This window comes from Echinops telfairi, unplaced genomic scaffold, assembly GCF_000313985.2.
Source record: "Echinops telfairi isolate 266 unplaced genomic scaffold, ASM31398v2 ScPeMD7_9;HRSCAF=40, whole genome shotgun sequence".
NCBI classification, from domain to species: domain Eukaryota; kingdom Metazoa; phylum Chordata; class Mammalia; order Afrosoricida; family Tenrecidae; genus Echinops; species Echinops telfairi.
Genome location: NW_022103906.1, coordinates 95874918 through 95896306, shown reverse-complemented (window position 1 = coordinate 95896306; position 21389 = coordinate 95874918). Strand labels below are relative to the sequence as shown.

At 51.3% G+C, this 21389-nt stretch overlaps 1 protein-coding gene across 3 annotated transcripts in view; it reads left to right on the top strand.

The window, feature by feature from the left end:
- Window positions 1-233: 233 nt before the first annotated feature.
- Window positions 234-21389, top strand: part of GREB1 (growth regulating estrogen receptor binding 1) — a 92332-nt gene continuing 71176 nt past the window's right edge. For 2 of the 3 annotated variants that reach the window (XM_004696039.2, XM_045286649.1), the window contains exons 1-2: window positions 234-273; window positions 14243-14422. In XM_004696039.2, the coding sequence (XP_004696096.1) occupies window positions 14266-14422 (157 nt within the window). In that variant the 5' untranslated portion in view covers window positions 234-273; window positions 14243-14265. Of the gene's footprint in view, window positions 274-13026; window positions 13093-14242; window positions 14423-21389 lie in introns of those variants that run through there. The other variant, XM_045286648.1, reaches the window with a different exon arrangement.

The following is a 21389-nucleotide window of genomic DNA, read 5'->3' as shown; positions in this document are numbered from 1 at the left end:
CAGGCTCTTTGAAATCTTTCCCCTGGCAGGCTTGGCTGCGCTCCTCCCCTGGGCAGGGGCCGGGAGCATGGTGTCAGGTCGACCTGGGCGCTCAGCCTGTGCACGGGGCAAGCAGTGCTCCTACGCGGCCTCCTACAGAGGGCTCTGTGGCCACGGCTGCAGCCACATCAAAGACACAGACCCCGGGAAGAGGGCGCCTCTGCCAGCCTTCGGAAGTGGCTGCTTTCGGCTGGCCGGTGTGCGGGCTGCCAGCAGTGAACAGCTTTGTGTAAGGTAGGGAGTCATTAGGCTTTGCGCATGGAGCACCTGCTTGGGCGGTGGGGGTGGAGAGGTCGACTTGGACTGTTCGGTTGTTCAAAGGCAGTACCGGCCTGTGTTAAGCTGCGCCTCGGCAAAACCCGGGTTTTTCATAAGGTGGCAAAACACCTGACCAACACGGTGCTGTGGAGTCGATCGCAGCCACAGGGACGCGGTAAGACAGTGGAACACCCACAGAGGATCCCTACGGGTGTGATCTTCACAGAAGCAGATTGTCCTGGCCTCCCAGGGAGCAGCGGGTGGGTTTGAACCACTGACCTCTCCGTTAGTAGCCAGGAACTTTCTCCACGGTGCCACCAGGGCCCTTTGTACTAACGTGCAGGGGCGCAATAGAAGCAGAGCAGTCCGCGTGGTGAATTTGTTGCCGTGGTCTTATTATCTGAAAGTATCTAAAGGGGTCACAAAGCATTCCTTCATGTGCAAGGCGGATGCTCAAGCAGTGATGATTGTGATACGTGAAACACGAATGTGAAAACGTCTTTTTTCTGACTCTGCTGGGCTGGTTCAGCAGAGAATAAATACCATCTCCCCCCACCCTTGAAAATCTTGCCTGGCTTTATTCCGCCGGTTTCTCACACACACACCCCTTCCTTTCCCCCTCTCTCCCACTCAGCCCTCACTGCACTGCGAGGGAGCGGAGTTAGCTTCCTGCTTTGCCGTTCCACTCGGGAGAGTTTAAAGGCGTTTTCCAAAGAATCGCCCTTGATGTCCTGGGAGCACCGGTGATTGTGCTGCTGCCCAGTGGCCAGGCCAGCTCCCTGGGAGAGACAAGTCGATGAGACAGAAGCTGAACCTCTCGGCCTTGCTTTTCATCCTGAAACAACACCTGGGAGTTTATGAGTTCCTCCAGGGAAAACCAGAGGAGAGGCATCTACATCAGAATGCCTGTTTCCTGCCAGGGGACTGTCACAGAGTTTATAGGACACCATTCTGCCGCCCTTAATGCCTTTATTGCCATATCATATATTCTGGTCCTGGCACAGCTAAAGTGCCCCAATCCCTGCCCCCCTTCTTCATATGCCCCAGGGCCACGGGGTACACTTGGAAATTTAGCCATGAAACTAAAAATGCAGCCTTGAGGGGATCGTACAATTTCTTTCTTTAAACTTTGCAATTCCTTGTATGTAGTTGTGTGTGTGTGTGTGTGTGTGTGTGTGTGTGTGTGTGTGTGTGTGTTGGCTGAAGAATTTTGTCATAGGGATGTTGGAAAGGGAGGAAATGGGGATTACGGCCAGCTCAGACTTGAGCTAGAGTGGCGGGTGTTCTGGTAAGACTTTGAGGATTGGGCTGTGTCATCCTGGCCGGTCAGGGAAGTATCTGCTACCCTCATGGCCCAGGACATGGGGGATCTGGGGGAGGCTGCCTCTCAGAGGGAGGTCGAGCCTCAGGATGGGGGATCGGAACCAGAGGTCAGATTTTGGTTAGGATTTGGAATGGCAGGGGCTGCCTGGCTAGAAGCTGTGGAGCAGTTTTCTCCTGTGCGGATGTAACTTTGTGTCTCTTCTCAGCACGGGACAGAAGCGCGGAGCAAAGCTAGGGGTGTATCAGACTGGATGCGCTTCAGCCGTCAGCGGGGCTCAGTGGTATTTGTTGAGTGGCAGGCAAAGGGGATGAGGGGTCTGAACACTGTGTGCTCCCCCCGTAGGGAGCCATCACGTAAGTCAGTTTCACCCCTGGGGCATGCCTGAGTGTGCAGTGCACCTTCTATCCGGAATGCCTTTGTTCTTCCAGCTGGAGAGCTATAGCCATACAAGATGCAGCATGTCTTCCGAGGCCGGCCTGCGATAGGCTTCTCCACTCTTACCTCTGTGCCCTTAGAAGCTACCTTCTTTCACCCACACCCTGTAAGGCAACAAACACGCGGATATGTGAAGTGCACGGTTTCCTGCCGCGTCCTGCACGACAGGGAAGTTCTCCGGGCAGGGGTGATGGCTGCTACACCTCTCTCCTTAGTTCCTGGCACCGAAGGGGATGAGATATTTCTGCCTTTATCTCTGTGAACAGCCACACCATTCTTCTGGAAGGGCGAAGTTCTGTGTTTCCCACAGTGGGAGGCATAACACAGGTCAAAAGTTGTTGGTTTGTGACTCGGAACAGGCGCAGGTGCGGCATGCACCTGGGCCCTGCGATTCTGAAAGCCCCCACTGCATCTCCTCTTAGAATCTGGGCTGGCCCGGGTAGTGACAGCAGAGTCTCAGGCAGCTTGGGGTAATGGCTGGAACCGGCGGCCGCCCTGTGTGGGACCCTGCTGGTGTCCGTTGGGAATGGAGAGAGGACTCAGTGTGTTGGCTGTGCCCCATGGCCGGCGGTGGAGAGAGCCACATGCACTGTCTTGGGTGGCTAAACCAGGGGCTCAGTGGAGGTGTGAGGGAAGTAGAATGGAGAGGACAAATGATAGACGAAGGAGTGATTAAGTTTGACAAAGTGTAAGCTTATGCAGGAAGACCGGGCGCAGACCTGCTGGATGAGCAGCAGTGTGTTCACGAGCGGAGGGCAGAAGGACTCAACTTGTGTTTCCGTACAGGAAGGTCTCCCTGACCACTGCCCAGGACTTCACTGGAGGAGGAAAAACCAGGACAGCCCAAGTCATCCCTCTGGCAGAAAGACATTAGTTTATAGGTTTTTTGACAAGAGCACTGGCATCCAGTGGCCTCCCAGTAGCCACAGGGCCTAAATGAAAACATTAGATTTGGTGATTCTGAACTGGAACAGCTGTCGGAAGGCGCCACACACACCGTTTCCTGATGGTCCTTTTCAGGACCCATTTCCTGGAGGGACCTGCAGGGGGCCAGGCACCCTGGGAGAGGAAGAGGCTAGCGCTTGTCCTCTAGGAGTTTCAGATTTATCAGGGGGTGGGGGTGGCGAGAAGAAGGGGAGTGAGGTACATGCAGGTGTTTTAGCTGGTGTGCTGCAAAGGCACCCGGGTGTTGAGTGATCACCACATGCGTAGCAACAGGTACATGATCTGGGTCTCACGGCCAGCCTTTTCTCCAGCGTGCCCAGCGTCACCTATCTTGAAAGTAAGTGGTGCCAAGAATTCCAGCGCCGATCAGTCTCATTCCAAAGCACATACTTGTGCCACCGTAGCAGGGGGATGTGATGAACATGCGCAGGGCTCAAGGCCGAAACCATGTTGGTTTGTCAAGTCTTAATGTTTCTGAGAGCTTGTTATCGCCCCAGTGGTACAGCCGCGAAGTGCTCGGCAGCTGGTCAAAAGTCAGTGTTCGCACCTGGCAACCCCTCCACACTGGGGTGGGGTGGGGGCACATGGGCAGCCTGCTTCCGTCAAAATCACAGCCTTGGAAACCCCCTGGGGCAGTTCTGCTCTCTCCTGGGGGGTGGCCGGGAGTCACTCGCAGGCAAGAGGCTTGGTTTGTTGATTTAACTGAAGGTTTCTGGAGGCCCTCCCTGTCAGTCCTGATAGTTTGGGTCTAACTGCCTGTCCTGCCCGACAACTGTGGGCACAGGGAGGGCTTCAGTAGCAGCATGCTGATGGACTGAGCTAAAGATGGGTTTTTGCCAACCACTTTGGGCACTGGGGAGAGGGGAGAGGGGAGAAGAGCTGTGTTTTAGAAGCGTGTGCACCAGAGAGGTTCACAGAGCTAGCTGCGTGTTGTCTTAGGAACTAAGCACTCAGACCTACACACTGTTGTTGACACACTGGGGCTTTGGGCTTAGGCAGAGGTGTACCCCCCTGCCCCCCCGGAGTGACTGATAATAAAAGGCAAAGTGAATGGGGCTCAGAGGCTAACAGGACAATCAACGTGTGCCCCGGGTCTCAGTCGGACACATCCCTCGTTGCGTTCCCCAGTCAGGTGTCAGTGAGCCTTTTAGGGTGACTGGGTTGTCTGCCTCTTGGGCAAACTTCTGGATATTCTCCTGTTTAAAACCGGCAGGCAAAGGAGGAAAAACCTCCTCAAGAAGTCAGAGCCAGCATCTTCTTGGAAGCAGCCTGAATTGGAATCTCCTGCTTGAATCCCTAAGGAAAGGCCCTGTCCTGCTCATAGGGGCCGGCTGACACTGTCCAGGCCTGGGAGCCCCAGCAGAGCCAGGCCACCTGGGAACCCACTGTTTGTTCTGCTCCCTCCAAGGAGCCCGCATGGAGCCTGGCCATGCCTGGCCGCTGCCCTCTGCTCCAAGGTGCCAGGCACATTCTTAGCATGCCCGTCCTCATCCTCTTTGTTTGCTTAGAGGGGTTTTCCACTCATTTGCTCGTAGGAAAGGGCCTAAGGAGATCCTCTTTCTAAACCTAAGCAGCTCAAGCACGGCTGGACCGGGGGGCCACCACTTTTAAAACACAACGTCTGGAGAGGCTCCCTTTTCTGTGGTCCCCGGCGTGGATTCTCCTGTTTAGGACGTCCCCGGGCAGGCCAACGGGATTCACAACATGAGACAGACGAGGCCCTGCCTCTTGCCCACCCAGCCTGTTTCCTCCTGGCACACGTAAAATGAGAACACAGTGCGGCCGGCGTTTTGGGGGGGAGATGAGGGCAGATAGGAGCCACCCAGCAAAAGTACCAGCATGACATGACCCCTCAATTCCCAGTAGCTGCCGCTGTACTTGTTACTTACCCTAGTCTTGCGGTTTGTGTGCAAAGAATCAAGGTGTGAAGTCAGTGGAAGGCTTTAGGGCCCAGGCACTGTCTCTTCAGCTACAAACCTCAGACACTATTTCCGTCATCAGGCCGTGGAGAGGAAACATTTGGCACATCGTCAGTGATAAGCAGATACTGATTTTTAAAGAACTCTTTCATGGAATGAAAATTCAGGCCTCTTCTCTGTGTTTCTAGCTGGCTTCTATCTCTCTCTGTTCTATGGGGTGTCAAAAAGTTCATGGAAAAATGGAATTCAAAGATAAGGGAGGTTTTTTCCACAAGCCGTTTGAGGATATGTGTCTGTGTGTGTGTATAAAATACTCGAGCATATCTATAGAAACGTGATACAAACATACATGCAGAGGTATATGTGAGCATACATATATATCTGCATATTGGGTTATTATATAAATTACATATATAACTTAAGCTATCATATATACTACAGAGGGGGATTTCAGAAGGTTCATGGGGAAAATGTGTTATCTTTTAATTCCATTTTCTGAACACTTTTTGAAACCTCCTTGTATATCACTTGCATTACCAAAACGCATAATTAAAATTTCAGATCACTAAAATAGATACATACAGAGGTCTGATGGCTTATTTGTGTTCACTTTGGACACAACACCTTATTATAGAGGTACTTCATGGGGACACTGTAGACTCGGCCACCTGGTGCTGTGACTGTAGGTGGCTTTTGGTGAACAATGAGGGGATTTGGGGCAACGAAGAGAGACTTCCCCAAGTGCGCAAATCTAGCGTGTGAAACCTGGGCACGCATAGCTCACCTCTTCAGCCTGCTTTCCTGCTCTCTCCTGTAAAGCCGGGCGGGGCCTCACTTCAAAGGTGATGGTGATACAGATGAGCAATCTTTACAACGAGGAGGTCTCGGAAATTCATATCCTACTGAGTTAACGGGAATTCTTTGGAGATCTGTTTTCAGTTCCAGAGAGACACTGACTCTGTGTCCTTAGGTAAGTCTCTCCACCTTCCTGAGCCGTTGTTAGTTCCTTCAGGGATCAATCAGGAAAGCCAGATCAGGTTGTCAGCATTGGATTGATTACACAATGCTCGTAGAATGCTCAGGAGGGCACCCTCCTATTGATACTATTTTCTAGTCCTGGGGTCCTCAAACTTTTAAAACAGGGGGCCAGTTCACTGTCCCTCAGACCCGTTGGAGGGCCGGAATATAGTTTAAAAAAACACTATGAACAAATTCCTATGCACACTGCACATATCTTATTTTGAAGTAAAAAAACAAACGGGCCAAAACCACCTGGGGGGCCAGATCAATGTCCTCGGCGGGCCGGATCAATGTGGCCCCCGGGCCTAGTTTGAGGACCCCTGCATTGAGTCCACCATGGTCCTCAGCTGCTTTTCAGCTGAGATTCTGTATACTGTCTATCACTGTTTTGAGACCTGCACTTTCACCACATTTTCAAGATTCAATCCTTAGTTTTTAATAAATAGGCGCATTGCCGTCTAAAATACTAGTGTAAGTTTGGAGTATAAAGACTCAACAGTCCCCTTCTCACCAAGGCCCACCCCAGTTCCTGCTCCCTTTTAAAACTCTTCTAGTATTTCCTGCAGTCTTCTGGGACTATGCTATTTTCAGATAGCATGTGTGTTCTAGACAGTCTGCACATTTGGAGCATGGAATATGAGGACTTAACTCCCCCACCTCTATACCCTTGAGCACACACATGCATGCATCTCGTCCCTTCTTCTAAAATATATCGTAAACTTTAGGTGAACAAGCACTTCGCACAGGCATACAGTGCACTGCGGTTAAAATCTCTTATTTTCGTCCGGCTGCTTATTTTCTCTCGCTTGTGTTTTTGTGTTTTCCTACATTTTTCATGAGCCCATCAGTCATTCTTTGGACAGTTTGCAAAGCTCTTTCAGTGACTCTGACACATCAGGTCAGCACACCTCAGGCGTTGCTTTCTCCTGGCAGGCGTGCTCCGTGGAGCCTGAGTGCCCCTGCGCCAGTGTGGATATCCGTCCAGCTCTTGTCCCAGTGCCCCTGGGATTTCCTTCCCGTCCCTCGTGTGTTGGATCTCCTGTCATGGTCCCCTTGTCTTAGCGACTGGACTCCGCTCCTCGGTAGCTTTTCCAGCAAAGGCATTGGAGGGAAAATGTCTTTTAAAAGATGTTGGATTGGGGAAAAGGTGATTTTCCTCCAACCTGTGGCCCAGTTGGTTGAGTTTCAATTCTAGGTGGGAAATAATTTCTCCCCCACCGTTTCAAAGGTACGTTTTCATTGCCTTCCAGTTTCTGGTATTGCTATTGAGAAATTCAAGGTCAATCTCATGATGTTAAACTCTAGACGCCGATCCTTCCCCTCCCCTCCTCCCTTCCCCCGCTTCTGAAACATCTTGGTATAGCCGCTGTGCGTTTTATTTTTGGTGTTTTAAAATGTCATGGTGTGATGCTGCGTGTATCCATTTTTATTTATCGTGCTGGGTACTCGGTGCAGGTGTGTGTTGGGGGGGTGTCTATAAATTTGGAGGTTCTTGTCATTCTACTCTGGGAAAAAAATGTAGATTATGTCTTTGGGAATATCATTCCCTCCTAGAAGTCTGTCTTCTAACTCTGCTACTGAAATTTAAGTTCTGTTGTCGTTCGAGTGTTTTATAAGAGGTCACCCCTGTTTCCCGAATGCTCCCCCTTCCTAGCATTCTTTTCTTAGTGTGCGGTAGCAGTATTCCTCCTCGGAGCATAGTTACTAACCGTGGCGGGTGTTTGCCATTTTTGCTTGCTCTGTCTTATCTAGTGGTTTCTCTGGGAGTCTGTGTCGTCTTGAAGACTCTTCTCACAAGCCTTTGGGATGCTGATGATCTTTCGTCGTCACCTGTTTTCTTTCTGGTTTTAGAAAGGGTCAGGCACGAGGAGCGAGGCTGCTGGTGGACCGCTCAGGAAGTGACTAGATGTGGGTCTCTCACATAGCGGGCTATTCTCAGTGTTCCCTGTCTGTGCATCCTTGAGCCTGCCTGCCAGCATTTTAGGGAACCAGATGGTGAGCAGGTGGGGGTGGGGAGAACTCCGTCATTTGGCATACAGGCAGTCCCTGCTTTTCAAGCCTGGCATACATCAACATCACATTGCTTTCCCGAAAGACCCACGTCAGGACTAGTTTTCGCTAATTGAAAGAAAGGAGAGGGCTTCAAAAAGGTTGTGGGAGCCTTCGATTGTCTTTCCACCCTATTTCCTCATGAACTTTGTGAAAACCCCTCAGAAGAAGCAGAAGTTTGCTTTTACCCAAACAAAAAAGGGTGTGTGTGTGGGATGGGCATAAAGTGGATTTAGCATGTCTTTTACAGCGTGCACCCCCGGCGGCGTGCACCATGCCACTCAGCGCCTTCTCTGGGAGCTCCCCGCATGCAGCGCGCCCCCCGCCCCGTGTCAACTCTGAGAAGCTCTGTTCAGGGGGCTTCAAAACGTTCACAGTAAAATGAAACTCATTGTCTCGTGCCTGCTTTTATTATCGCTGAGCATTCAGTTTAGATTTTATATATTATGTGGTATGACTTGCTGTGAGTCTTGACAATTTCACGTGGAAGCTATTTCGGTTGTGACTGCCATTGAGACATACCGTGCAGCACCATCAACTCAACAATGCCTGTTGGTCCAATCCGGGGACACCGACGACACTTTCAAGTTGTGCACCCATTTTCTGCCCTTCTTTCCTGAGTGGTTCTTCCTGGTAAGTTATTTTGGGGGCGGGCAGTGCTCCCAAACCATCTCCCGTGTACAGATGTGTAATTGCTTCTTTGCCTGATGCTGCTCTGGGCTATGACGGCTTCTTAGGGTTGCTCGTCTTTCGGGTCGTGGGGGCACTGGGACAGACTTTGAGGTCGTTTTCGGCCCTGCCTCATGTCGTACCTGCTGACCTGGGTCACAGGGTCCAGTTGAACCTTGTCAACAATGGGGAGGGAGAAGGAGCCCCGATGTTCTGCCCCATGCCCATTGCTGCCCTTGCGGTCTGTAGAAGTTCCTGTTGCCTCCAGTTCCTGAGCTTTTTGTGAGTTCTGACTATTGGAGATTTGAATCGTTTGCATGTCTGAAGACGCCTTTCTCCGCTGCGGGTGTGCCTTCTGACACTTTTCAAGTCTGCTGTCATGACTCCTTCTGTTCTGTGTCTTCTAAATTTCTTGGCAGTTCTTATCTGCTGCTGTTTTTCTCTCCTAGCACCCTGTCTCTGGGTGTTTATACCTCTTTATTCCTCTGCTGTCATGCCAGTGGAGAGAGCGAGCGAGCAGTGACAGTGTTTGCATTCAATCTGCCCCTTTGTCCGACCTCACATAATTCTTCTGCCCAGCACTTACTGTAATTGAACTTCAACTCAACCTGATGATTGCTTCTTCTCCTTCTAACCCTGGCCTTTAAATGAGGACAGCTTGATTTATAAGTGTCCTGGGAAGAGAATGGCTTGGATCACATGTCTCGCCACCTCGAGATAACTCACTCTGCTGGCTCCAAACTCATCTCCAAGGTCAACTTGCTTGATCTGGTCAAATCCCTCTGTGTTTCCAGGGTCAGACAGGGCAGTGGAAGATAAGTGCTCATTTTGGAATTTGAGCTGTCACAGAGCTGTGTTTACGGGTGATTTGGTGAAGGAGGTCCACATTTAGTGACCTCTTCTCAGGCCCGCCAGCCAGCCACATCTCCATGGGCAGTGAGTGCCCTCAAGCAACCGTTGTGCCTGCCTCTTGAGAACGAGCAGACACCTTCAGGCTGATGGAAAGAACCACCTGCAGGTCTCTCTGCCTCTCGGCCTGCCCTTCAATTTTATCATCAATGCCTCTCTCAGATGCGCCTGTCCAAAGCATCATACGTAGCATATGGGAACTGCCTCTTTCCAAAGTCCCAGAGACTGCTGCCTCTTACAAATGGTTCTGATCTCCACACACAATGCGTAGGATTCTCTCACATTGTCATCCTGTGAATTAGTCCCCCCTCGTCTGACCAACTGCTTGCTCGACATGATGAGATTTCATCGTCTGTACTCTCCCGCCCTCTTGTCAAATGCTGTTACCACCTATAGGCTAGGTGTATCCTAGTCTTCCTCCTTGACCCATTTTAGGTACCATTTGGGCACCCGAGCTCTTGCTGTTTTCTTCCACGCTGCACCCATAGCGCTCTTTATGTCACAGCACGACTTGTCCCAGTGAACAAGAACAACAAAGAAAACACAACACAACAAAATCCCAGCAGTTATGTTCGGATGATCACACCTCCCTCTTTTTATTCTCCACCATGACCGGCAGCTCAGCCTTTCCAGGGAAAGTAACTGTGCTCACCCTACAGCGGTTAGAACACTGAGACCCAGGGGTCAGCGCTTGGCAGGGGGGTCACACATGCTTTTCCCGGTCAGCCACAGCCAGACCATCGGTGCTTTAAGGTGAGGCCTGCGATTGGACCTCCGCTTCCGCTATGGTGGGTGTGACATCAGCGTCTGTAGTGGAAGAACTTGGTGCACTGCACTTGGGGTCATTGGTCAGGGCTTTGCGATGTAGGCTGAGGGGTGTGGAGTGTCAGGGTCTGGCAGCGGCCCCAGGAGTGGAGAGACCTTAGTGAAGGCCGTAGGAGTGCAGCAGAGTGGACTGTGGATGGGAGGTCAGTGGGAGAGGACAGCGGGCCAAGGACGCCTTTGGGTGTTGGCTCCATTGTGGGAGGTGTTTTCAGTGGTCAAGTGTGAGTTAGCCGTTGACCCCGTGCTAGACCTGCCTAGGTCTTCTGTTTCCCATCTGTCAAACGTGGGACTCTGAGGTCATTGCATCATTTCAGGCTTGCCTCCCTTCTGACCCCAGCCTCACCTCTGCAGGTGGTGCCTTGTCTCTAAGATAGAGTCCTGCCACCCATCTGCAGGAACGCCCTGCCGTATCTCTTGCAGTCAGTATATTGCAATACTATTCCAGTGCTTGCTGCGCTGCCAGCCGGACTCACCAGTCTTTTTTTTCTTTCTATTTTGAATCATTTTATCGCGGGCTTGTACAACTCTTATCACAATCCATACATCCGTCCATTGTGTCAAGCACATTTGTACATTTGTTGCCATCATCATTCTCAAAACATTTGCTTTCTCCTTGAGCCCTTGGTATCAGTTCATTTATTTCCCTCCCTGCTCACGAACCCTTGATGATTTATAAATTATTATTATTTTGTCATGTCCTACACTCACCACATTTCTGTTGTCCGTCCTCCAGGGAGGGGGTTATATGTAGATCTTTGTGGTCAGTTCCCCCTTTCTCCCCCCACCTGCCCCTTCCCTTCCTGGTATGTTGCTCTCACAATTGGTCCCCAGGGGCTTATCATCTTTATTTGTCTTTGTGATCCCAAATGCATCCTTGGAGAGGGGCTGGTCGGCTTGTAAAAAAGAGGTGGCAGTTGCTTCTGTAGAGTTAGAGAAGTCGGAAACCCCACAGGCAGTTCTGTTCTGTTCTGCCCAAGGGGGTTGCCGTGGGCTGGGGTCAACTTGCCGGAGGTGGGAATATGGGTGGGAAGCTATGGTTGGGATTGCCCAGTGGGGTCTTTTGGGTGATGGCAACCAGCCATCAGGTGAGTTGAACAGGAAGTCGGGTAGGTAGGTTCTGGCTCCCTTGATTGGTTTCCTTTGGTCCTAATGCATGAGATGTGGGGCCTCCTTGTACAATGAGCCCGGCTTAGGGCCTTCTCTAAGCCCCTGAGACAAAGCTGCTAGAGGAATCGGGGGCATTTGTGATGTTATTAATTGGCGGCGGCTTTTAGCGGTCCACCTTGGATTGAGAAACCCACGAGTGTTCCCAGACGTGGCTGGCATCGCTCAGCCAGGACTGGAAGGCAGGCAGGCGTGAATGGAGTCAGAATAAAGGTAGACAGGGGGGTCCCAGAGCCTCTTTTGGCTCCAGCTATTAGGTTGCTCCAGCCGCTGACCCCTCTTTCAGAAGCCCTTTCTTTAGGTGGGGGCTAATTCCTGCAGCAATCCTCCCTGCGGGTCATTTCCCCTGGGCTGTAAGCAGGGGCCCTGTGGTCAGGAGTTACTGTGGCCAGCAGGAAGTGCTTAATGGCTTCCATTAACTCTTCATTGAAAGAGTGGAGACTAAACCTGCCTCACAATTGACACACAGGACCCGCCTGCTCATTTCACTTCCCAGAGGAAACAGACCTCCTTAAAGGTAACGTCTTGAAATTGCTCTGCCTGCAGCTGAACCCCCAAGATTGCCTGACTCTGAGGAAGGGAGCCGCCTCCTGGCTTTTGAAGCCCTGGGCTGTGTGAGTTCCTCAAGGTGCGGGCAGGGAGGTGGCAGGTCCCCTGTGAGCTTGTGTTTCCCTGCGGACATCTTGGTACTTTTTATTATTGTTATTAAACACATGCCGTTCTAAACATTGACAGAATAATCAACAAGAAAGATAGCAGGAGCCTCTGAGACCTGAGGACTAAAATTTGTCTTTTATCCATCTCCTATCAATGCTTGAAACGAAACTGATACGGGCCTCTTAGATCTGTCGAGTCTTTGTAACAATCCACCAAGCCTTCCTCACAAGGAAACCCTTAACATAATTGACAATTAGGGTTTCTCTACGCTACCGTTGTGAGGATGAGCCGATAGAAGTGGACATAAAAATAAGCTGACTGTCTCTCTCCAGACTTAGCTATTGAGAAACATAATTCTCCCTCCAGGATAAGTCTGGATCAAAGAAGAACTCAACGGGATTGCCAACTGTCCAGGAAGTTTACACAGCGCCTCAGCCGGCCTCCTCCGTGCCAGAGAGAAAGAAAAGAAAATCCTCAGGAGAAAGTGCAGAGCCTTGAAGGAGTAAGATGATAGGAAAATACAAGGAACAGGAGTCGTTTGGATAAGTTTTTGAACAACAAAAAATTAAAATAAAATAAAAAGAAAAGAAGAAAAAGTCCAAGAAATTAAATCCAAAGGAAGTAGAAAAGCTCGATTTAATGAAATTTGGAAGACAAATAACAAACATCAGTGAGGCATGTGGATTTAAACCATGATTTCTGGGAAGGACTGGAAACTAGAAATTTAGTGATTTCTGTGAACAACAAGAACTGTCGGGGCTGCTCACAGCACCTCCTGCGGCGGACCCGCTCAGTCCTGTGTACGCAGTCATGGCAAGTGGCTCAAACCATCTTTTTCAGAAGGTCCCGTAGATGCCTACTCAGAAGTTGGGTCCCAGGGTGAGTAGCACGTTCCTTCCCTCCTCCAATTCCTGAAGAGAATGAAACCAGGAGAGAGCCCGTTAAAACCCTGCAGAAGGAATCAAGTCCCAACTCGCGCCGCCACCCCGGCAGACCTCAAAAACAGACTCTGAGTGAGGGACGCCAGTCGCAAAGGACCACATATTGCATGAGTCCGTGTTTGTGAACCATCCCAATAGACAAATGAGAGTGAGTGAGCGAGCAAGAGAGTAGCTTAGTGGTTGCCAGGGACCGGGAGGGGGTCTGGCGGGGATTAGACGATGATGGCTAAAGGTACAAGGATTCTTGGGGTGATTGATGAAACTGTTCTAGATTTGATCGGAGTCATGGTTATGTAGTCTCTCTGAATGGACCCAAAGCTATTGAACTGCATACCTTGTCAACCATTTGTTATGTTGGGGGATGAGAATAGTGATGATTTTCTCATTGTTTTTCAACCCTTACCTGTCGTTCCCAGGCCTCTATATGTAATCGGCAATACTTTTCTCTAGAACAGTGGGAGAAGGTTGAGGCTCGCTGCTCCCGTAAAGAAACCCACAGGGGCAGTTCTGCTCCGTCCGACAGGGTCGCTATGGGTCAGAATTGACAGGACGGCCGCGAGGTTTTAGGGTAGAGTAATCGTGAAGATCAGCAGTCAGCCTTTTGACAGAAAAGGCACTGGCGAAAGCACCCCATTGGCCTACCTTCTGAGAAGGTGAGGCAGGCAGGTCGTGGCCGTCATAAAACGGGGGCCCCTTGTCATGGATTGGCTGCCTCCTCAGTCGCTGTAAGGGCCATCCATCGGCGTTGGAGGGCTGTCACAAAAGACCTCTCGCGGGCACTGGATTGCCTCTTTGGAAAGAGCTGGGTGGAGGTCTTGTGAAACCCACCTCGAGTAAGATATGCAGAGAGGTGTCGGACCCTGCTCTGTGTGTGCCGCCTTGGAGAAAGCTGTTACTTATATATAACTTCCTGTAATTGCCCGGGCCTCTCCTTGCCTCTCTCGAACAAAGGCCCTTCCCTCCTTGCCAGTGATTATCCTTCTACTCTTGGCTTCGTGGGTGTGAGTGTGGGTGTGTGTGTGGGGGGGTTGTTCTGTACTTTTGTCCTTTCTTTTTAATAACCGAAACTGAAATGCCATTTTAAACAGAAGACCCAGCCTGGTTTTAGAAGATGGGAAATTCTTACGCCGGGCAGCTGAAGACCACGCGTTTCGAAGAAGTCTTGCATAACTCCATCGAAGCCTCCCTGCGCTCCAACAACCTGGTCCCCAGGCCGATCTTCTCCCAGCTCTACCTGGAGGCCGAGCAGCAGCTCTCTGCTCTGGAAGGTAGGAGGCACCCCCGTGTGTTTCTGTGCAGCTTGCACAGCTGGCGTGAGGGGCCAGTTGCTTCTTTGACGGCGCTGGCCGGAAAGCACTGTTGAGTCGAGAAAGCTGCACCCGGGTTCTTGGCGTGGCTAGACTTAGAAGCAGTTTCAGGAATGTAGCAGGGCATAGTATCGCAGGGACTGGGATCGGCCACCCGGCTGATGCAGGCAGGAGAGGTGTTTTCACTTGGAGCAGCCTGGCGGTTTCACTTGCCCGCGCACCTCAGCTAGATGCTTCCCCTCTTTGATCTGTGATTTGTGGCCGCATCGCTGCACATTAGCCCGGGTCGTTTGTCTCTGTGATTGCTGCCACAGCCTTCTACAGATAGCCAAGAACCAGCCCTTAAGAATTTACTGTGTGGCGAGCAAGACTAGACGAATCAATGACCTTCAAGTGCAGGGACAACTTTAAGGTAGACGTGGCTGTCCGAGGGATAAAATACTGTACATTTTCTACTTCAGTCTGTGTCATTGTAGCTATTAAAAGCAATCCTGCAGTTCCTCAGACGAGACAAGTTACTTTTCTTGAAGGGGTTTTGTGGTGGGTTTATGTCTTTCGCTTGAGGTCTCTGTAGACCTCCCTTGCTTCTCTCTGGGACAGAGTTGATCCTGATGCGTAGCGGCCCCCACAGGAGGAGGTGGGGCTGTGCAGGGGGCTTCCAGGGCTGTCCTCTTTATGGAAGCAGACTGCTCTCCTCCTCCGAGAGCAGTGGGGAGCTCGGCCCACAGAACTTGGGGTTGGTGGTCAAGTGCTTCGCCACTGTGCCACCAGGGGGTCCTTCACTTAACCTATTGAAATGAGAGAGGACCCCGTTAAAACATGGATTAATTCATTAGAAAGCATATGGTGCCTCAGGTACTGTGTGTGTGTGTATAGGAGTATGTATATAACTGTATGTAGGAGTATAGTTATATGAGTGTGTGTGTGTAGGAGTATGTATATGACTGTGTGTAGGAATATAGGCATATGAATGTGTGTGTGTGTGTGTGTGTGTGTGTAGCAGTGTATGTATATGACTGCATGTGTGGATGGGAGGGGGTGGGGGGTGGTCGAGGAGGGTCGACATAAAGAAAAGTGAGGTTTGGGGTGGTGATGCTTGTCTTGCAGGAACCTGTCTTGAGGCTCTGACATCTGACAGCTCCTTATCATAGCAGGGAGGCACGTCTCCAGTCAGTGTTGGAAAGTGTGCTCCTTGGATTAACTTTGCAAACAGCACAGCGAAGGCTCTCATCTCACCGAGTGGATCTGAGTCTTGAGAGAAACCAGACGGTGGACAGAACCTTGCGTGAAAAGTGAACATAGTCTCTGGTGTCCACACTGAAAGGGCCTGTGTTTTCTGGCCCAGGAAACACTGCTGTGGGATGGTAGGGAGTTCAGAAACAACTTGATATTGAATTGTGTGGCATGTGAATGATATGCCAATAAGACCGTTGGAAAAGAACACTAATAAAAGAAATAATAAGAAATAGGATATTTTATAGACTGTGATTTGGAGTCAGCTCCAAAGACATATGTGGAGTAGGGACTCAGCGGTCATCCCTACCATTTCAGCCTTCAGCATCGTTAGTGCCAGCGATGCAGGAATAGGGCCAACAGGTGCCGAGCCATGCGCAAAGTGCTGACCCCTGCGTGGGTTAGCCACGGAAAGACGGGTTTGCTGATGCGGGGGAGCCTCTAAGGAGTGGTCCCACCTGTGCTTTTGCAGCTTTCAGGGGAAAGGGCTGAGCAGACATGGGCGCTCACTGAGAGCGAGAAAGCACTGTGGGGGTTTCCGCCCTGGTGAGAGCTTGGGTAGAGCATCCTGGGCAGCATCTTTCACTCCCTGGCTTCTCAGGGGGCGAGAAGCTCAACACGCTGAGCATTCCGAACCACTGGCCCCACAGTTTTCTGCCCTCTGTTGACAGTGATGAAGGTTGCCTGCCAGCAGTCAGCCAGGCGACAGCTCGACCTGCCCTCCCTGCCAGATTTCTTGCTCTTGGTCAACAGACAGAGGGAGATTCTCTGACAACCTGTCTCCCTGGTGCAGGGTGCTGGGTGTGGAGGGGCGGGGAGACTCTTTCCCCCCTGGCTAATTGTCCCCATAAACCAAACACTCAGTTCTCTCCCAGGCTTTCTGCCTCGTAAACCTTGGCGCAGGCTGCTCCGTCTAATCCTTGTCTTGTTTTGTCTCTCGGTCTGTCTGTCTCTGTTGGGGTTTCTTATCTCATTGCTGTCCTTCCTCAGACAACAACATTCAAGATTGTTTTTATGACCCGGAGTGCTAGTATACCAAACACGCCTTGGATCTGTTTTCATTTTATGGATGCCCCAGACTGCTTGTAGCCGGAAATGGGGTGGGGGTGGAAGGGACTTATATGGCTTTGTTCTTTAAATCGGGATCCTACCACCCCCTTGTAGGAGAAAGACATTTTACGAGTCATTTATATTTTAAGAGGACCAGCAGAACAGAGCAGACACTGTGTCTACATTGTGCGATAGGGATTTATTAAAGAAAGGCCCTTGGTGGTGCGGAGGTTAAAGCACTCGCTGCCACCACCGCCAGAGAGGTTGTTGGTTCAGGGCCACAAACCAAGCAGGGGAAGGAGTGGTGCTCTACTCCCATGAAGAAAATAGCCGTGGCAACCCTGTGGGGCCGGGTCCCCTGGGGCTGCTATGAGCTGGACTCACCTGGGCATCAGGGGTTGATTAGAGTTGATTGATTAAACAAGGCGTCGGTCGGTTCCTTTCGTCCTGGCCTTGAGAACGCCCGCAGTGTCTTGTCCTGGGTCACAGAACATTGAACCGAAAGGCCCGGAGCTGTGGAGCCACACCCTGTAGAGGAAGAAGCTTTGGTTTCCTGTGTTTGATCACTAAGGCCCTGAGCTCCCCCAAACGAAGGCCATTTTGAAGTCCTCCTCCTGCCGAGAGACCTGGGCAGACACGTCTGGCATCGTCTGTTCCTGGTTAAGAATGTCTCCTCAGTCGCTTCCTGGCTAAGCGATCCCAGATCCCATCAAAGGCCCTGGAATGTCTGAGTTGACCTGCGGCCTTTTAATCCTGCTGTCCTGACTCTCTGAGGCTTAAAACCCTCCTCTCTCTTTCTTCCTGAGAGTCCGAATTCCTGTGCTCTACGGTTTAGCAAAAGTGACCAGACATTCCCTTGGGCGCCCGGGGAGCTTAGGGATAACAGTGAGATGAGGGAAGTTAGCAGATTACTACAAACTAGGATCAGAAAGCATTCAGGAGACAGTCCTTGGTCCACAGGCAATGCCTCTCCTCAGCCAGCAGCCAAGTCTCGGTGTTCTGTAGCCTATCAGTCACGTCTTCCCTTGGTTTTAGCCTCCATGGGCCGCGGAGCCAACTCGCTGCTCTACCTCCCAGCCTCCTAGTCTTGGGGCTGCTCCTCTGTTCTGTCTCACGGTCTCCTGGCCTCGGCCTCCGGTCTCTGCCCGGCTCCTGTGTCCTGCCCAGGGGTGCCCTGATCGAGACCTTGATGGACTCTGATGGCCCTTTTTTCGGCGGTCCCGGGAAGGTTTCTTCTCCCTACTTTGAGTGCTGCCTCGTGTGCACAGAGCCAGTGGCTTTTGTCTTTCAGCAGATCGAACCCCCAAGGAATGAAGGGCGGGGAGTGGGTGTACAGTCAGTCTCTCCTTGATCTCCCTGTAATCCTGTCCGTTAGCCTAGCCGAGAACTACCTTCAACATGCGATGACAAACATGGGCACAGAGACTAGAGTTCATAGTACAAGAGGCACTAAGGGTAGGAGGGCTGTATTCCTTGGGAGCATCTCCACGGCAGACACCTTCATATTGTGTATTCTAAACCGAGCAGTGGCGTGGGGTGGTGGGGTGTTAGCGGGGACATCAGAGGCGCCCTGGAACATGCTGGCTGTGCTGTTCAGTAGTTGGCTGCCTAGTTAGGGGGCCAATTTGACCGGCTACCGCTGAGCCTCAGTTTCCTTATCTACGCCTGTTGCCGTGGATTGGATTACAACTCCCAGAGTAAAGCTGCCCTGTGGGGTTGCCAAAGTTATCATCTTTGTGAAAGCACACAAGCACACAGCTCCATCTTTCCGTGTGGAAGCAGCTGGAGGGCTTCAGCGCTGACTCGGTGGCCACCAGGGTCCTTTCCGGACTCGTAAACGGCTGGATGTTATACCCTGGTATCTCCATGCAAATCATTTTATTAGAGTGCCTCCTGTGTGCAAGGAAGAGAGTTAGCATACGGGGAGGTACGGCTGATTAACATGCTCAGAGCTAATAACTGCGGAAGGTGGAGGTTCCAGCCCACCCAGTGGTGCCTCTAAAGAAGAGACTTGGCAAGTAAACAAGTGGCCATCCAGCCCAGAAGCAACAAAGCCCACACGGAAGCAGCACACCAACATGTGTGATCATGAAGGGCCAAAGGGACCAGGCTTTAAACACCAAAGGCGGGGAGAAAAGAGTCATATCCTTGTCAATGAGGGTGGCGCGCGATGGAGACCCAATGCCCATCTCTAGACAACTGGACATACCTTCCAGAGGGGTAGTGGGGAGATGAGCCACTTAGGGTACAGTATAGCAATAATGAAACCCACAACCTTCCTCTTGTTCTTAAACGCTTCCTCCCCCCTACTACCAGGACCCCAGTTTTGCCTTGCAGACCTGGTTAGACCAGATGATGCACAGTGGTACAGATGGGAATTGGAAACGCAGGGAATCTAGGACAGAAGAACCTCTCAGGACCAGGGGTGACAGTGGTGATACCAGGAGGGAAGGGGGATGTCGTAAGGGGGAATGGATCACAGGGAGACACGTATGGCCTCATCTCTGGGGGACGGGCAGCAGCGGGGTGGGTGAAGGGAGACGCCGGACAGTGTAATATAGGATACAGTAATAATTTATAAATTATTAAGGGTGCATGGGGGAAAGGGGAGGAGAAAGGGAAGGGGAGGGGGGGGGGAAGGAAAATGAGCTGATTCCGGGAACCCAAGAGGCAAGCGAATTTTGGGAATGATGAGGGCAACAAATATATAGATGTGCTTTACACAATTGATCTATGTATTGTGATGAATTGTATGAGCCCCAATAAATTGATTAAAAAAAAAAAAAAGAAAAGACCTGGCAACTTATTTCAGAGAAACCAGCTGAAAACCCTTTGGAACCCGGTTCTTTCTGACACGTAGGGGGTGCGTTCTTTCCAGTTAGCCTCCTCTCTGTTATCCTCCTGCCTTCCCATGTCCAACACAATGGCTACTCAGGATCACAGGCAAAATTCATCGTGAGAGGTCTATTCAGGAAGTTCACCAGTTGCGGTGCAACTGAGCAATGCTCAGGGCCAAGTCACATGTTACAAAGTTCTTTCCGGTCTGTTAATCAATGCCCGGAGGGCCATGTCACCCCCACTAGAAGCCGCAACCTGAAGGTATTCACCTCCGTGGGTCGGCACACCCAGCTCAAGAGGCACCTCACTCCACTACGCCTCTGCTCAGGGGCACTCAGCTCCTCCTCCATGGCTCAGCAAGCTCAAACTCTCCGATAAGTGCCCAGAGGCACCGCATTCTGTAAGCCAGCTTCTTGCACAAAAGCACGCGTGGGCTGGGCAGTCCACCACTTTATTCCCTGCTCCGGCTCCTGGTTCTGCTGCAGCTTCTCTGCTAGTGTAGCTGTCACCTGGATCCAGGAGGTTCTCTGTGCAGGGATCTCGGGTCCACTCAGGATCTTGCTGGTGGTGAGATCCTTCCTCCTGCTGCTTCTCAGAGGGGTCATTTTAGACAGCAGATGGCACTCCAAGGGACCCTGTTTGCAATTGCTCACGGGGGATTGTAGTATTAAAGAATGGCGCGGAGGAAGGGTGAGGGGACCAGCCCCCACCCGCTGCTACTCCTATGAGTTCAGTAATACTACTTCTGGGTTCAGTAATGCACAATTGTACGGTTGAGATATATAAGCATTATATTAAAGTCATCAAGAGCATGAGCGATATTACAGTAATACAGTCTGACATGTTACATAGTACCATCGCTCACCTCAGCCCAGCTTGGTGGTCCACGTGGAGAGAGGGGGAAGGGAAGGAGGGTAAGGGAACCAGGGAGAGGGGAGTGACCAGGGAGTGAGCAGTAAGGAGCTCAGAGTCAGAGAGAGCTATATTGCTGACTCACACCTATATACCTTTTGGGGGCAAGCCAGCCCACTAATTACAGGTAGAGACATACGTCACAGGAAGGAGCTGCACTATAGGTTACACAGCAATGAGAGGGTGGTCTAGGGGGTGGTCTCTGAACATTATCAGTAGGGTGAAAACTCCGCCTACAGGAACCAAGCTAATGGTCCCAAGCTACAGGAACCTGTCCATTGTCCCCAGAGGCAGGGAGCAGGCCCACCCCTGTGGAGGGATGAGACAGCAGTCTGGCAAGTGATTGCCTTCAGGGGGGGAATGCCTGCTCATCCGACCTCCCCCCACAGGGGATCCTATCAGTATCTTGCCGCACCTTATCAGACCTGTCCAGGGAAAGGCTGTTGGGTGGGAGTTGGAGACTTTGGCCAGAAGAGCCATGGTCAGTATTTCACTGCCCTGCTTGGGGTCGCCAGGAGATGGCGTTGATTTGACAGCAATGACTTGTTTTGAAAAATCTGCCCAGCCTTTGTGCTAGGCCCTGTCAGCCAGTCACGTCCTGGGCCTATGCATTCTTCAGTGTGCGTGCAGAGCCGTGGTGTAGTCAGAAGGGAAAGTAGCCTGAATTCAAAGTCAAGAGCCAGGATGAGAGCTCGAGTCTGTTTGTCCTGCTCTTTCAGGCAAGGTGTGTCACCTCAAGGCCCCAAGTTTCTGCCTGCCAGCAAAGGCTGACAGTGCCAGACTTCCAGTGGCTTTGTGAGGATGAATGAGTGATTGAACACTGAAGATGTGTCCAGCCCTGGAGGGGAACGAATCTGGGCTCAGTCCCGTAGGTCCTGTGCCTTCTTTGGGCTTG